This window comes from Rhopilema esculentum, chromosome 12, assembly GCF_057945365.1.
Source record: "Rhopilema esculentum isolate cy_ngs chromosome 12, ASM5794536v1, whole genome shotgun sequence".
Classification (NCBI taxonomy): Eukaryota; Metazoa; Cnidaria; class Scyphozoa; order Rhizostomeae; family Rhizostomatidae; genus Rhopilema; species Rhopilema esculentum.
In genome coordinates, this window is record NC_142826.1 from 2,313,043 (window position 1) to 2,328,247 (window position 15,205).

The following is a 15,205-nucleotide window of genomic DNA, read 5'->3' on the forward strand; positions in this document are numbered from 1 at the left end:
AGAAGTTGGGAGTGGATTAGGACAATTTTATGGTTTATTGAATGAAAAATTATCCATCATTTAGAAGAAAAAATTCTAGGACAAAAGACGGAAATTTTGGCAAGGCTATAACCTTACTCATTTTTACCAAAAATTTAATCTAATTAAACTACTAGTTCAAAGAAGAGTTAAGGCTTTAAAAGAAGTTGGGAGTGGATTAGGACAATTTGCTGGCTTATTTAATGAATAATTAATTATCTTTTGGAAGAAAAAATTCTTGGTCGAAAGTCAGAAATTTTGGCAAGGCTATAACCTTACTCATTTTTACCAAAAATTTAATCTAATTAAACTACTAGTTCAAAGAAGAGTTAAGGCTTTAAAAGAAGTTGGGAGTGGATTAGGACAATTTGCTGGCTTATTTAATGAATAATTAATTATCTTTTGGAAGAAAAAATTCTTGGTCGAAAGTCAGAAATTTTGGCAAGGCTATAACCTTACCCATTTTTACCAAAATTTTAATCTAATTAAACTACTAGTTCAAAGAAGAGTTAAGGCTTTAAAAGAAGTTGGGAGTGGATTAGGACAATTTTCTGGCTTATTTAATGAATAATTAATTATCTTTTGGAAGAAAAAATTCTTGGTCGAAAGTCAGAAATTTTGGCAAGGCTATAACCTTACCCATTTTTACCAAAATTTTAATCTAATTAAACTACTAGTTCAAAGAAGAGTTAAGGCTTTAAAAGAAGTTGGGAGTGGATTAGGACAATTTTCTGGCTTATTTAATGAATAATTAATTATCTTTTGGAAGAAAAAATTCTTGGTCGAAAGTCAGAAATTTTGGCAAGGCTATAACCTTACCCATTTTTACCAAAAATCTCTTCTAATTAAACTTCTAGATCAAAGAAAAGTTAAGGCTTTAAAAGAAGTTTGGAGTGGATTAGGACAATTTTCTGGCTTATTTCATGAATAATTATTCATCTTTTTGAAGAAAAAATTCTAGGTCTAAAGTCGGAAATTTTGGCAAGGCTATAACCTTACCCATTTTTACCAAAAATCTCTTCTAATTAAACTTCTAGATCAAAGAAAAGCTAAGGCTTTAAAAGAAATTGGGAGTGGATTAGGACAATTTTCTGGCTTATTTCATGAATAATTATTCATCTTTTGGAAGAAAAAATTCTAGGTCTAAAGTCGGAAATTTTGGCAAGGCTATAACCTTACCCATTTTTACCAAAAATCTCTTCTAATTAAACTTCTAGATCAAAGAAAAGTTAAGGCTTTAAAAGAAGTTTGGAGTGGATTAGGACAATTTTCTGGCCTATTTAATGAATAATTATTCATCTTTTGGAAGAAAAAATTCTAGGTCTAAAGTCGGAAATTTTGGCAAGGCTATAACCTTACCCATTTTGACCAAAATTATCATCTAATTAAACTACTAGTTCAAAGAAAAGTTAAGGCTTTAAAAGAAATTGGGAGTGGATTAGAACAATTTTCTGGCCTATTTAATGAATAATAATTCATCTTTTGGAAGAAAAAATTCTAGGTCTAAAAACGGAAATTTTGGCAAGGCTTTAACCTTACCCATTTTTACCAAAATTTTCATCTAATTAAACTTCTAGTTGAAAAAAAATTAAGGCTTTGATAGAAATTGGGAGTGGATTAGGACAATTTTCTGGCCTATTTAATGAATAATTATTCATCTTTTGGAAGAAAAAATTCTAGGTCTAAAGTCGGAAATTTTGGCAAGGCTATAACCTTACCCATTTTGACCAAAATTATCATCTAATTAAACTACTAGTTCAAAGAAAAGTTAAGGCTTTAAAAGAAATTGGGAGTGGATTAGAACAATTTTCTGGCCTATTTAATGAATAATAATTCATCTTTTGGAAGAAAAAATTCTAGGTCTAAAAACGGAAATTTTGGCAAGGCTTTAACCTTACCCATTTTTACCAAAATTTTCATCTAATTAAACTTCTAGTTGAAAAAAAATTAAGGCTTTGATAGAAATTGGGAGTGGATTAGGACAATTTTCTGCTCTATTTAATGAATAATTATTCATCTTTTGGAAGAAAAAATTCTAGGTCTAAAGTCGGAAATTTTGGCAAGGCTATAACCTTACCCATTTTGACCAAAATTATCATCTAATTAAACTACTAGTTCAAAGAAAAGTTAAGGCTTTAAAAGAAATTGGGAGTGGATTAGAACAATTTTCTGGCCTATTTAATGAATAATAATTCATCTTTTGGAAGAAAAAATTCTAGGTCTAAAAACGGAAATTTTGGCAAGGCTTTAACCTTACCCATTTTTACCAAAATTTTCATCTAATTAAACTTCTAGTTGAAAAAAAATTAAGGCTTTGATAGAAATTGGGAGTGGATTAGGACAATTTTCTGGCCTATTTAATGAATAATTATTCATCTTTTGGAAGAAAAAATTCTAGGTCTAAAGTCGGAAATTTTGGCAAGGCTATAACCTTACCCATTTTGACCAAAATTATCATCTAATTAAACTACTAGTTCAAAGAAAAGTTAAGGCTTTAAAAGAAATTGGGAGTGGATTAGAACAATTTTCTGGCCTATTTAATGAATAATAATTCATCTTTTGGAAGAAAAAATTCTAGGTCTAAAAACGGAAATTTTGGCAAGGCTTTAACCTTACCCATTTTTACCAAAATTTTCATCTAATTAAACTTCTAGTTGAAAAAAAATTAAGGCTTTGATAGAAATTGGGAGTGGATTAGGACAATTTTCTGCTCTATTTAATGAATAATTATTCATCTTTTGGAAGAAAAAATTCTAGGTCTAAAGTCGGAAATTTTGGCAAGGCTATAACCTTACCCATTTTGACCAAAATTATCATCTAATTAAACTACTAGTTCAAAGAAAAGTTAAGGCTTTAAAAGAAGTTGGGAGTGGATTAGGACAATTTTCTGGCTTATTTAATGAATAATTATTCATCTTTTGGAAGAAAACATTCTTGGTCAAACGTCGGAAGTTTTGGCAAGGCTATAACCTTACCCATTTTTACCAAAATTATCATCTAATTAAACTACTAGTTCAAAGAAAAGTTATGGCTTTAAAAGAAGTTTGGAGTGGATTGGGACAATTTTATGGCTTATTTAATGAATAAATTTCCATCTTTTAGAAGAAAAAATTTTTGGTAAAAAGTCGGAAATTTTGGCAAGGCTATAACCTTACCCATTTTGACCAAAATTTTCATCTGATTAAACTAATATTTAAAAGAAAAGTTCCGGCTGCAAAGTAGTTGGGAGTGGATTAGGACAATTTTCTGGCTTATTTAATAAATAATTATCTATCATATGGAAGAAAACATTCTTGGTCAAAAGTCGGAAGTTTTGGCAAGGCTATAACCTTACCCATTTTGACCAAAATTATCATCTAATTAAACTACTAGTTCAAAGAAAAGTTAAGGCTGGAAAGGAGTTTGGAGTGGATTAGGACAATTTTGAGGATTTCCATCTTGATAATTTGATAATTGATAATTTGGCAGAAAAAAATGCCTGGCTCGGATATGGTATAGGGACAAGTATACGAAATATAATATAACTCGAGTGACGAAACCTCTAGTGAGAAAAGCTGATGGAAAATCCAGCAACAAAAGCGGATATATTGCAAAGAAGCGAAAATATAAATGGCGTTCTTACCTGGGTCTTGACAGTTCATATTTTTATGTGTTCAAACTGCAATTCTTTCTGTCAGTTGGCAAAGAAACATCGGATGGAAATATGAACATGCAGTTTCTCGCAGCAATTATTCAAATGAGGGCGAGATCTTTTTCGAGCTTGAATCCATAATTAAACGAGGTTTTCAATGCGCACATGCGTGATTTGGGGTATCAAGGGACAGAACAAGTAGCCACAAACAAAAGACGCATCCCCAAGAGTAATCCGCTACGTAGCTCTTCTGAAAATACGGGCACATGGGGGGGGGGGGTCAACTAGATAATCAAATTTGTGACAATCCAGAGTTTAAGCGTGCCTTAACACTAAACACACACTTGTATTTGTGTTACAACGCACGAAAATTGTCTTTCAAGGCTAAGGGAAGTTTATTCTGAAGGAAAATTGAAGCTCGCGGAAAGACTTTTATTCATCACTAGAAAAATCACGACGATATAGCAGCTTTCTCACCTTAGCAAGCAGAGTTACGTAAAACACAAAACCCAGCATATCATTTTAATGTATAGTTGGATATGAAATTGAAGATACGTCTTCTACCAAGGAAGATTTAACGTAACCTAATTTACAAGTTTACAAATTAAATAGAATCACAAAGTCTACACAATCCCGAAACGTTGGCACCAAATTTCGGAGGAATGGTGTTCGCAAATACATATAAATAAATAAGTTTGTTGTACGGGGTCGCATGGGCGCGAATAGAGGTAAGGTTGTTTGCAGTGTTAAAATTTGGAGGGGGTGGGGGGGGGGGGGGTAGGGGGAGGGTGTACATCGAAACGGGTCAATGGGGGCTTGCTAACAGTAGGTGTGTATGCATGAGACTGAGAAATATCGATAGATCTGTGTTATTTGGGCGTAACAGAGCAAAATGTGTAGCAAGCTTGATGGCTAAAATCCTACGTTGGCACAAAAACTATGGTACTTGCTATAGATTAAAATTGAAAGAGCGTTACACAGTCTAATTTGACGATATTCTGTTTAAGAACAACAATAACAATTTTAATATTAGCAGCTGGTAAACCAGAGCTTACATTTTACAAAAATACGAGATACATACAGTTGAGCTATACACAGTTTGTCAGAAGTCACGTTTACATTGAATAAGATTTAAATCCTTTATAATATTATATCATAAAAAGGGTTATTATCTGCGTTAAAAGTCACAGTAACAGGAAGGATGAAAGACACAACATATACGATGTTTCATGAATTAAAAGTCTGTCTTTACAAGTTTCGGATAAAAGCTGGCAGACGCAAGGCCTAACTGCTTATTGAAAAGCTTTCCCTAGTTAAGTAAGGAAAATATCTTACTTGTAGATTGCAGCTTGATTGGCCCATAAACCTCTCCTGTCCTTATTGGTATATCAAGCAAAATGTGGATTATGAGCAAAGATTGAATAATTTTCAAAATACCAAAACTTTCTCAAACGAGAGTACGAGTAAAAATTTCAAATGTATGATTATAAAAGACGTTTCGATAAAGTCAGCTTCGATGCATTCAGCCACGAACTGCAGAGAGCATACAAGGATTGCACGTAAATCAACTCAAAAAACAGCTGATCTTTAGTCGAATGAAAAGGAGGCAAACCTCTTTTCAACAGTTTACATGCTTCTTTAGGCCAATAAATAATATAAGCGTCCATGCCACGTGTCAGGAACTTTTGATTCTTGACATAAATAGGGGAAGCTCCTTTTGATGCATAGAAAAATTTACAATACAAAAATCTGATACATCGTCACATATCCAGCCCCAAACCATCACACGTCGAGCTCTCCCATGGGTCGAAATGCACACCAACATCGATCATTTGCGATCACAAGGGAAAAGAATGTCGGGATTTTATATATACATTCTTCTTACTTCTTGCCGTTTTTCATTGCTCTATGTACAAAGTCAATGACTGCTGTCGCAGGTTGCACTGGGTCGACTTCAGCAAACACTATGCATTCGTGTTCCAAAGGATTTTGCGGCTTGCGCACCACAATACCAAAACAACTAGAAAAGAAGGAAAGATATGCTTAAAAACTAGTAAGACGTAGGCCATGAAGAGCGTTTAGCCCAGAAAGGACTCGACTTCAAATCTTTCATAACAACAAAGAAAAAACCATGCATGTTTTAACCTTCTAAAGTTTTTTAACTTCAACTTTATCAGAACTTCAAAATTCACAAAGTAAACGTGTAAAAAACCCGGGAGCAAACTTACGGAGCTTCCTGTCCTAATTCTGGCATGATTGTTTTCAAATTAAATCTGAAATGAAGAAATACAATATAACTTTTGAAACCGAACCTATAATTATTGTTTACGTCCTAAAACCAATACTTATCATCATTAATTTCCATCATTATTTCTACTTGTTTCAATATTTCTCCACAATGAAAAACTACGCAAAATGAGTCTTTACTTTGTCATCATTTTAGGTTTTCTCACAATAGCACGGAGACAATTCTTCATTCGAAATAACACGTCTTGAAATTAAGGCGCAGAAAATCAACGAGGCCTGATAGGGTTGAGTATAACGGGAGTGGCACACATGGTGAACACAGATAAGTTTAAAGCAAAACTTTTTTTCAAGGCTTCATGTGAGATACCGTTAAAATTCCTAAGGCTGATACTCTCAGAGACCGTAAAAGAAATTCAAACTAAATTACCTTCGACCACGAGGATCTAGCATACAGCAGAGAGTATCTTTTATCAAGAAATGCTTCCTGAAAAACAACCTGCAACAAAATTGTGTTTTATTAAAATTAAATCAATAGAACACTCTATTTACAAGTGTAGAGCGAGGTGTACAGTGTGCATATAAACCAAGAAAATATCATTGCCTCACTACACTGTATCTGATATGGTATGCATAGTGAGTCAATAAGAAGAATCAAGCAACCACATTGAAAACATATCCATTCAAAATATTGAAAGGTTTGTGTTTTAAACCATCTAACTAATTTCATTCCATTTTGGTACTCAATTCATTGCTAACTATATTATCGTTATCTCTAAAATATATTCGAAATCAAACGAGATTGCATAAAATTGAGGCGTGTAGGAGGAAAAAAACAACATTTTTTTCGGTAAAAGCTTGGTGAAAAATGAAAACATTGCTAAAAAGGAAATCTATGAAGAGATAGTCCTCAAAGAATACCCTAATTTATAAAATGTCATCAAGAAAAAATTTATATATCAAACATTTGTCATCTTAAAATTGACAAATATTTTATCTTGTTCATCGTATGTATGAATGAATAGAAGAAAAAAGATGGACTCACTTTCGTTCGTTATCTGTTAACGTGATTCCATCTTGATTTACTTTTATGGTTACAACTGTAGATTTTACATTACTTTCGTTGGAAAGCACTTTGTTAAGGGCATATTTGATTGCTCCATCTCCGCTCAGTCCCTCGACATCAATGCTTGCCAAATAAACTAATTCGCACGCTGAAAAGTAATAAAAGCCAATTGTTACTGATTTTAGGAAACTTGTCCTGTTCTATACACCGAAAGTGTAAGTATATTATTTAATATTAAAATATACATTAACCTAGACAAACGCATATCATTAAATAACTCTAAATGGGTAAAGTTTTTTCTACGGTACATATCGGGTACACTTCAGGAAATTGAAGAAACTTCAAGGCACATTTCAAAAAGCAGCGAGCGGGGTTTGAAAGGGGTGCTTGCGTAAAGAGAGAGAGAGGGAGAGAGAGAGATAGAGAGATAGAGAGAGAGAGAGAGGGAGAGAGAGAGAGGGAGAGAGAGAGAGGGAGAGAGAGAGGGGGGGGGAGGGAGGGAGAGATTTGAGAAGGGGTAAATATATCTAAACGTCTCTTTAAACGACATGGTACACAAATATCATCGCACTACAATCTCCAGAAAAGCTCAACGTGGTGGCATATCTAGCCTAAAAATGCTTTCCATAAACAGATCAGCCGAACTACTCAGGTAAGATGCGTTTGTCGAAAGTTTTCTAAACACTGCTTTGAAATAAAAATTTGTGATCACCGTAATAAGCTTTCCGACAGTATCAAGACAATAGCAAATGCCACATAATAAAATTGAGGCCTAAATTTCACCGACCTAGTTCCGCTTCGGTTTGTGTCCGAGAATGAGATTGGACAATTTGATAATATTTACCTGCTCCTTTCTTTAATACTTGTTGTTCTGTTAAACCGTCTATAGTGTCGTTGTTTTCTAAATCTGAAGACAAAAATGTAAATAGTTTTATATTCAAAAGAATATAGCGATCAAATGATATAACGCGATGTATTCATGAGAAAAAGCAACACAATAAATCGTGAGATATTTCTCAGGTTACAGTAAAAGTTCACTCAAATACATTGTTTTAAACAAATATGTAATTCATTAAGGCTTGAACAATCTAGTAGAAAGATACAAAGAAAAATCTAGAGATGGAGAACAAATTTGACAGCAACTATGAAAATCAACATTTCATATATGGAAACACAAACACAACATATTTGTTTCTCATTCAGGATGTAAGTGTCAGAAAAAGATTTCGGTATAATGTGTATTTTTAACATGGATGCTTAATTTCCATTTACAACAATGAGCAATAAAAATATAATTAATTTCTATTCATATATACTGCTTGAAAAAGGCTTCTGGCAAATTCTAGAAGTGAAAATCCTTTATGATCATATCTTGCAAGTCTAAGTATTTCTGCTACATAGAGAAAGCAATTCACCGACTCCACAATCAACGAGAAAACAGAGCATCATTTCATTATCCACGCACCTTCAGTTGGTAAGACAAGTTCGATCGGTAGAGCCATTTTTGTGACTGAATGTTGAAATATCAAAGCTACCAGACTGGGGAAAGCTGGTTCGCTGTTATTGCCTTTTAATCTGACGCCTTGCTTGCATGGTTCAATTAAAAAGTGACGTATGAGTTCGTTCTCCAGGTTTACTTTGGCTGCAAAACAGAAAATAAGCTACTGCAGGCAGTGTTGGCAACGAAATAAGATTCATTAGAACATTGAATCTACTGAATATGTAGACAAAAGTAGTCAAAACAGTGTCAAGAGCTATGATTTCTAAACAGTAATGCAAAATAAACAACTTTGCAACAAAAAAGAAAAAACACAGATGAAATCGAAAGATGTTGGAAATAGCTCATAGGCCAAGAAACAACATCTAGAGAGTAAAATAAACCTGAGGGCAGTTTTCAAACCAGTTTGTGCTAATAGTTTTCCCTAATGGCAGTTTTCAAACCAGTTTGTGCTAATAGTTTTCCTAATGGCAGTTTTGAAACCAGCATTCAACAAAATATGTCAAAGTGTCACTATGAAGTGGGAAACTGGCCGACAGCTACAAGGTTTAATGTGGGTAGCAAGGATACTTACACAAGTCACCTCCAGCTTGCTGCAGAATGCCGATTGGTGGTGTTTCGACCTTGACAGCCAGGCCAAATGCACCATCGTATGATTGGCTGTCCCTAACGACAAACGCACCAGGTTGCTTGTCTTTGAGAAGCGCTATAGCTAAAACAGAGCAACGACACAGGTTTAGAAACTATAGTCCAAAATGAGCAAAAAAATGATTTAAATAAAGAAAAGTAACATATACCAGGCATAGTGAATTCAAAACTGCACATGAGTATTCAACATGAATTAACGATTTTAGGCCATGAATCCTTTCAGACTCGAGGTATGGATTTAATGCGGAATGCTAAGGGTTGATGTCACAGATTTCAGCAGCGAGGTAAATTTGGCTTCCGTTGGGCTTGAGTATGTGGGTTAGATTTCCAAGCCAGTTCTTTAAAGTTGAATTGAAAAGATAAATAGCTGTTTGAGCAACTAGGTCCACAGAAAAGGCTGCAGAAGGAGATGCTAGAAGACATATTCTACATAAAAACTCATATATTTGACAGCCTTTTGTTTTATAACTAAGAATTCAAAATTGATAAACAAATTATTTCAGAACCAAGCCATCATTAGACAAAAATAAAAGTTACCTTCGTCCCTGCTAATTTTTGGTTTGTACCAAAACTTCAGATTGTCTTTGTCGAATCGAACATGTGGGTATCGTACAACGTCAGGAAATAGTTCTGCAAATGAGAGCGATTCATATTTAACACTTGCTATGATAAAGTCAAAAAGAAAGGCTGTCAATAAGATAACAAGAGGTACCTTATTGGCAGGCGTGTTCTTCTAGACTTCAGGCGTGTTCGACAAGAAAAAATCATAGAAGAGAAAAAGATATACTTGAATCTCGTTCGTGAGGTAGGCGACAAGATTTGAGAAAATCACAGAAAAACAACAAGCTTTACATGAAAAAGCGTGGGATTTCTGCCACATATTTGAGGACTGCGATCATCGAGATTCTGATCACAGAGGCACTACCATTAATCCGAACTTTATGGTAACTGTATGGAACTCTAGGTAAATTGTATTTACTTTTCCTTTACAAGCATTTAAAAACCTATTTCAAAATTTCTCATAACAGTGTATAATAGGCAATATTTTAGAAGAAAACTTGGAAGAAACTCGACACGATGCGATACGGATAAAGAGAGGAATGGCTGTCCTGATCATTTATACGTCGTCTCGTCCATTTATAATTACTGCCCCGATGACTAGAATGCAGAAGGGAACAAAAACTGAAAGCTTGTTTATCACAGCTCTCGGGGGGACTAGGGCAAGAAAAAAACTCATTTCAGCTAGACAAAACAGATAACACACCAACTCAATTTCCCCTTGCCATCCAGGCGGCGAATGGACGATTTCTTCAATTTGTTATGAATATCGGTACGAAGTTTTGACAATCTTATGATGCAACTAGCGCGCTCAAAGCAATGGTACAATTGTTTACTTCTTTGCAACAAATTCCCATTCAAAGGATAACGTCATGTGTATTTGACCCAATTCAAGTCGGACACACAGTCGGACAAAGAACGATAAGCGGAAAATCAGCCAGTTGAAATTCGAAGCAAAAACTGGATTAGATGATTTGTAAGGGGCCTTTATCAACTTTGTTAAATCTGCCTTTAATTCGTATTTAACTCGAATAATCTGAGTATCATCTCAATGTAGTTCCCTAATTCCAAGCATTGGTGTTTGCATTCGTGGCCTCCGTTTATTGTAGTTGACATGATTAGAACTGAAGGGGCCCTCAACATCAATAATATGAAATGCACTGCCGATCATCTTGTCTGAGACACAGTTAAGTAAACATAAGGGTTAGCGAAAACATGGCTGCAAAACAGGCTAGAAAGCCAAGGCAAACAAAAAATGACTGAATGTAGTATACTCCCCCTTCCCCGATTTAGATAGGTGCCGAGATAAATATCAAACAGGCATTTAACAATACTAGGCCTAAAATGTCGAAGGAATGTTGGCGTAGACAGAGCTGTAGAGCCACTTTAAATTTTAGAAGGGCACAGTGATTTGTGTCGGAATGATGACATATGGTTGTCTAAGAAACATATTTTGCTGTTCAGTCCATGAAATGAAAGATTAGTCAAATCATTAAGCACGTGGGTATCAACACAAAGTATGCGAGCTAGTGTATCAATTTCCGTGGGAAATTCTTGTCTAAAAGCTTAATTTAGAACGAAACATATTAACATCAATGCTTAAAGCCAAGTATTTATGAAATATGATTTGCATTAGCCAAACAATTACAAAGAGATTGTTGCCATACATATGAGAGTAACAATTTCACAATTGAATGTTCCGATAACAATCTGACAATCTGAACTTTCAAGGGAAAAGATAGCCTCGGCAGACGACAAACAGACATTTCAATTGGGGAAAAATGAATTGTAAAGACAGTCCAATTGGTCAAAGTCTATAGACATTCGCACGTTCAAAGTCGCAAGCAACCATGCTAATAATGTACTGCCTGCAACAAAACAAAAATAACCCTGATTCGATGGAAGTCCTTCTAAGCCATGCTTAGGGATTCGATTAAGTCATGCTTAGGAAATTGATTAAGTCAAATAGCTGCCAACAGCAATAAATCAGTTGCAAGCGTTTAAAGGTTTAGTGTAGCAAAGCAGGGATCTCTGCATCATCCGCATTCAAAATGATACATGTGTATCCTGTTTTAAGTTCTTGAGGGAGAAAAGGCACGCTAAATACGTAAAATATGCAACAAATCTTTGAAAATGCTCGTCTTCATCCGATATTCACTTGAGTACACTAAAAGTGCAAGCAGAAAAATTTTAACCGCTTGCAGTTCTCTATCTTAGCATCTTAATTTGATCAACACAACAACCACAATTTCAGGACTTTAGCACAAAAACCTATTACACCATCATCTGAGGCAGCAAACATTGCAGCTTTAAGCCTTGCAAAATGCGATCATAAGTTTGCCAAAAGAGGAAAACATCAGAGGACAGAGCAACAGTATACCTCGTTCTTTAACAGCATGTTGAGGGTAGCTAAAAAGAATGGTCACGTAGGTCGTTGCAGGAGACAGGCGTCCACGAGTCATGTCCCAATCGGCACACTTAAGGCAAACCAGACTCATAAAGCGATGCCTATTTGTAAGTCTCCCGTTTACGCTACCATCCAACTCTTGCATTTCTCTACAGCTAGTCCACAGTTAATAAAGAATGCCAAAAACTACGTGCCTCCAGAACAAAACCAAGAAATGAATAAAACCAACCCTTCAAACGTCCCGCTAATTTAGACAAACATGAGGAATGCTAATTATTGTAGAGGGAGCCTTCATCTAGGCTTACCTTTTATGCATACGAACAAGCAAGCAGGGAATAAAAATGCAATGCATAACCGTTTAATAAAGGATTAACAAGGTGCCTTTAAATGAGCGTGGCTGTTTTTCAAATCACTGAAATAAACAGCGCCCGATCTTTATGTTGCATATGGATTTGTTGTGATTACTATTGGCGTATTTTATTAGAACATAAGGAAACAATAGGTTTGTCAACATAGAGCACAAGGAGGCAAGGGTTTGTCGACGGCAGTGCAGGATAGAGAAGGGTGTAATGGGTACGTCATCAGCAGAAAAAGCTGAAGCAAAAGGTTTGAAACAGGCGAAGGAAACGCAGCAAGCTAGTTTCATTGGATATGTAGGGTGATCAAACTTTGGGTTCAAATAGAGAGAGAATCAATATCAATGGAGAACATCTTAAACTCTAAAAAGAGTGCAATACTTAAAATGCGCAACATTTTTTAACCTTATATCATGATGCAAATGCATTATAGCTAAAATATCATGAACGAATATTTCAAATATCTCTGTAGCCTTATAGCTCACGTAGATATAAGACAATAAAAATGACATAAAAATACTCTACATAAAAATACTCTACATAAAAAATTACAGACAATAGACGGTCAACACACCTGAGGACGATAACGACGATGAACTGCTGTTTGACCTTCTCATTCGATGTCTTACGGTTCTTCTGACCGGACTCGGTGTGATACTCGAGCTGTCGGACCGCGCTGAATAGGCCGGGCTTGGAGGCGAATCAACCAAGTGGATACCAGGACCAAGACTTCCATCTGAACAGATTGACGTTATCTTCAAAGCGTCGGGGCTGTGAAGAAGAAAAAAGATATTGAAACTACACGGAACCTCATTTGGAGAGCAAAATTGCACGGAAAATGTGCGAATTGACCTGGTATATGTTCATAGCAAGTTTACAATATAAAGTGACAAAAGCATTTAGTAGGTTCCAGTTTAATGACGAGAATAGTGTAAATGATCAGAAGCTTTGATAGAAGGTCAGCTTCCCACGGGCAGGATTCATGGGCCCCAGGACCCGTGAAACTTCCATTTTAGGGCCTTAGGACGTCGACACCCCTTTAAAAAAATTAAGCTAAAAATTTATGATACAGAAAAAAGAATGAAAAAACACATAGCTTTTCATCATTAAATGAAGACATGAAAAATATCTTCAATGTCAAGCATAAAGATTTCCTTGCATTTGGGGCCAGTAAAAAAGGGGTACCGCTATAGGCGTAGTCGATGCTAAATGCATGGGGGAGGGGGGGGGGGGGTTGTTGTATGGATCCTGTCTGAATGTTAGAGTTTCGTTGGGATAGAAGTGCCCCAATCGGAGCCAGAAATGGAATAAATTTTGCTTGATTAGAGGGGATGCAGCCCTCACAACCACTATATCTCCTACCCCTAGGGCAAGTACGGCGTTATCGGTTAAATAGATTGATAAAAATTCTGCTAATTAAGTTTGCTCTGTGACGTAACGAGTAAAATGGTAGTAAAAAGTATCAATGATGGATTTGAGCAAAGCTCTTAATACCAACACTCCGGCAATTGATATAATATTGGCACAAAATTTCAACAACCGGATAAAGATCAACCCGAGCAAAACATTCAGGAGATTAGGAGTTTACCTCAAACCAACACCCGGAAGGATCTGGTAGTCTTGGCTTTTTAGCGATCGGAATATAGCGCATACAACAGCAACGATCTTAGAGTTTTTGGCTTAAAATGGCAGTTCCTGTCGCGATTGTTTGGCTGTAATATCAGTTGATCTTGTTTAGAAAACGGAGGTTCAATTCTTTTGGCTTCAACTTATCAATTTCCTACATTACCCGTAGCTCGCGCCGTCCTTTTAGGACCAAGATTGGTACAAAGATTTAGATTTCTGGTCACGATTCCCCACACAAATGCAATTAGATCCAAAAAACATCCGCAAACATGCAAAATTACGTTTACAAAGTGCTAGACGGAAGGGTGAAGAGATAAGTAACGGGATTGATATACCCACAGTATAATCCCCTAAGAACTGATTCATAGACATACAGGTCCCTCATAGGATTAGACGACAATTCTCGAAGTTTCCAAAATTAGATTACAGGCTCTTTTGTATCTTCAGCAACGAAAACACTGAAAGACCCAGCAATGACGCTTGAAGGAGCATAGAGGACGAGGAGAGGGGGTCACCACACAACTAAATATTTCCAAACAATACTATAAAAACAAGCTGCAATAAAGCGGAAAGGAGAGAAATTGGCCATTAAAACTAGAACTGCTTAGAAACTTGATCGTATTCAAAATTTTGATTCTATTTTGAGATAGTCAAAGCCATCATGATTCTTTTTCATGCGTTACTAAAATTTTACGGTTTTGATAAAAGACACTCGGGCAATTGTAACAAAGAATAAATATGATTTCCACCAATTGCCCCTATTCGACCCCCCTAGATTAAGATCAACGTTTTTGTCAACGGGATTTACATCCGTAAATATACTCAAGCAACTCATTCGTTACCCTGGGCTCCAGAGCGTCAAATGTATGCTACGCATCGCCCTATTTCCTCGACGCCCCCACTTGCTGCATTCGACGCTCTGAACCCAGGGTACTCATTCCTTGACACATCTCCCAGTAACAAGAGGCACATTTTCTATCAATGTCACTTTTGACAGGGCAAGGGAAGTTAATTGCGGTTATTAGAAATTTCATTACATTTAGGTTTATTTATAAAACCAATTTTCTATTAAGACATTTTCAGGGAAACCAAAGCTCGTGTGGAACGAAAGCATGCAATAAAAACAATGAGACAAAAAAACATGAAATTAAAG

At 35.7% G+C, this 15,205-nt stretch overlaps 1 protein-coding gene across 2 annotated transcripts in view; it reads right to left on the reverse strand.

Moving 5' to 3' along the window:
- Window positions 1–4,166: 4,166 nt before the first annotated feature.
- The window catches only part of LOC135681152 (tensin-3), a 101,086-nt gene continuing 90,047 nt past the window's right edge, over window positions 4,167–15,205 (reverse strand). For both annotated transcript variants that reach the window (XM_065195459.2, XM_065195457.2), the window contains exons 25-33: window positions 13,001–13,197; window positions 9,643–9,735; window positions 9,032–9,169; window positions 8,425–8,601; window positions 7,804–7,866; window positions 6,939–7,107; window positions 6,324–6,392; window positions 5,878–5,922; window positions 4,167–5,669 (exon numbers count right to left, since the gene is read on the reverse strand). In XM_065195459.2, coding sequence (XP_065051531.2) covers window positions 5,531–5,669; window positions 5,878–5,922; window positions 6,324–6,392; window positions 6,939–7,107; window positions 7,804–7,866; window positions 8,425–8,601; window positions 9,032–9,169; window positions 9,643–9,735; window positions 13,001–13,197 — 1,090 coding nt within the window. In that variant the 3' untranslated portion in view covers window positions 4,167–5,530. The remainder of the gene's footprint in view (window positions 5,670–5,877; window positions 5,923–6,323; window positions 6,393–6,938; window positions 7,108–7,803; window positions 7,867–8,424; window positions 8,602–9,031; window positions 9,170–9,642; window positions 9,736–13,000; window positions 13,198–15,205) is intronic.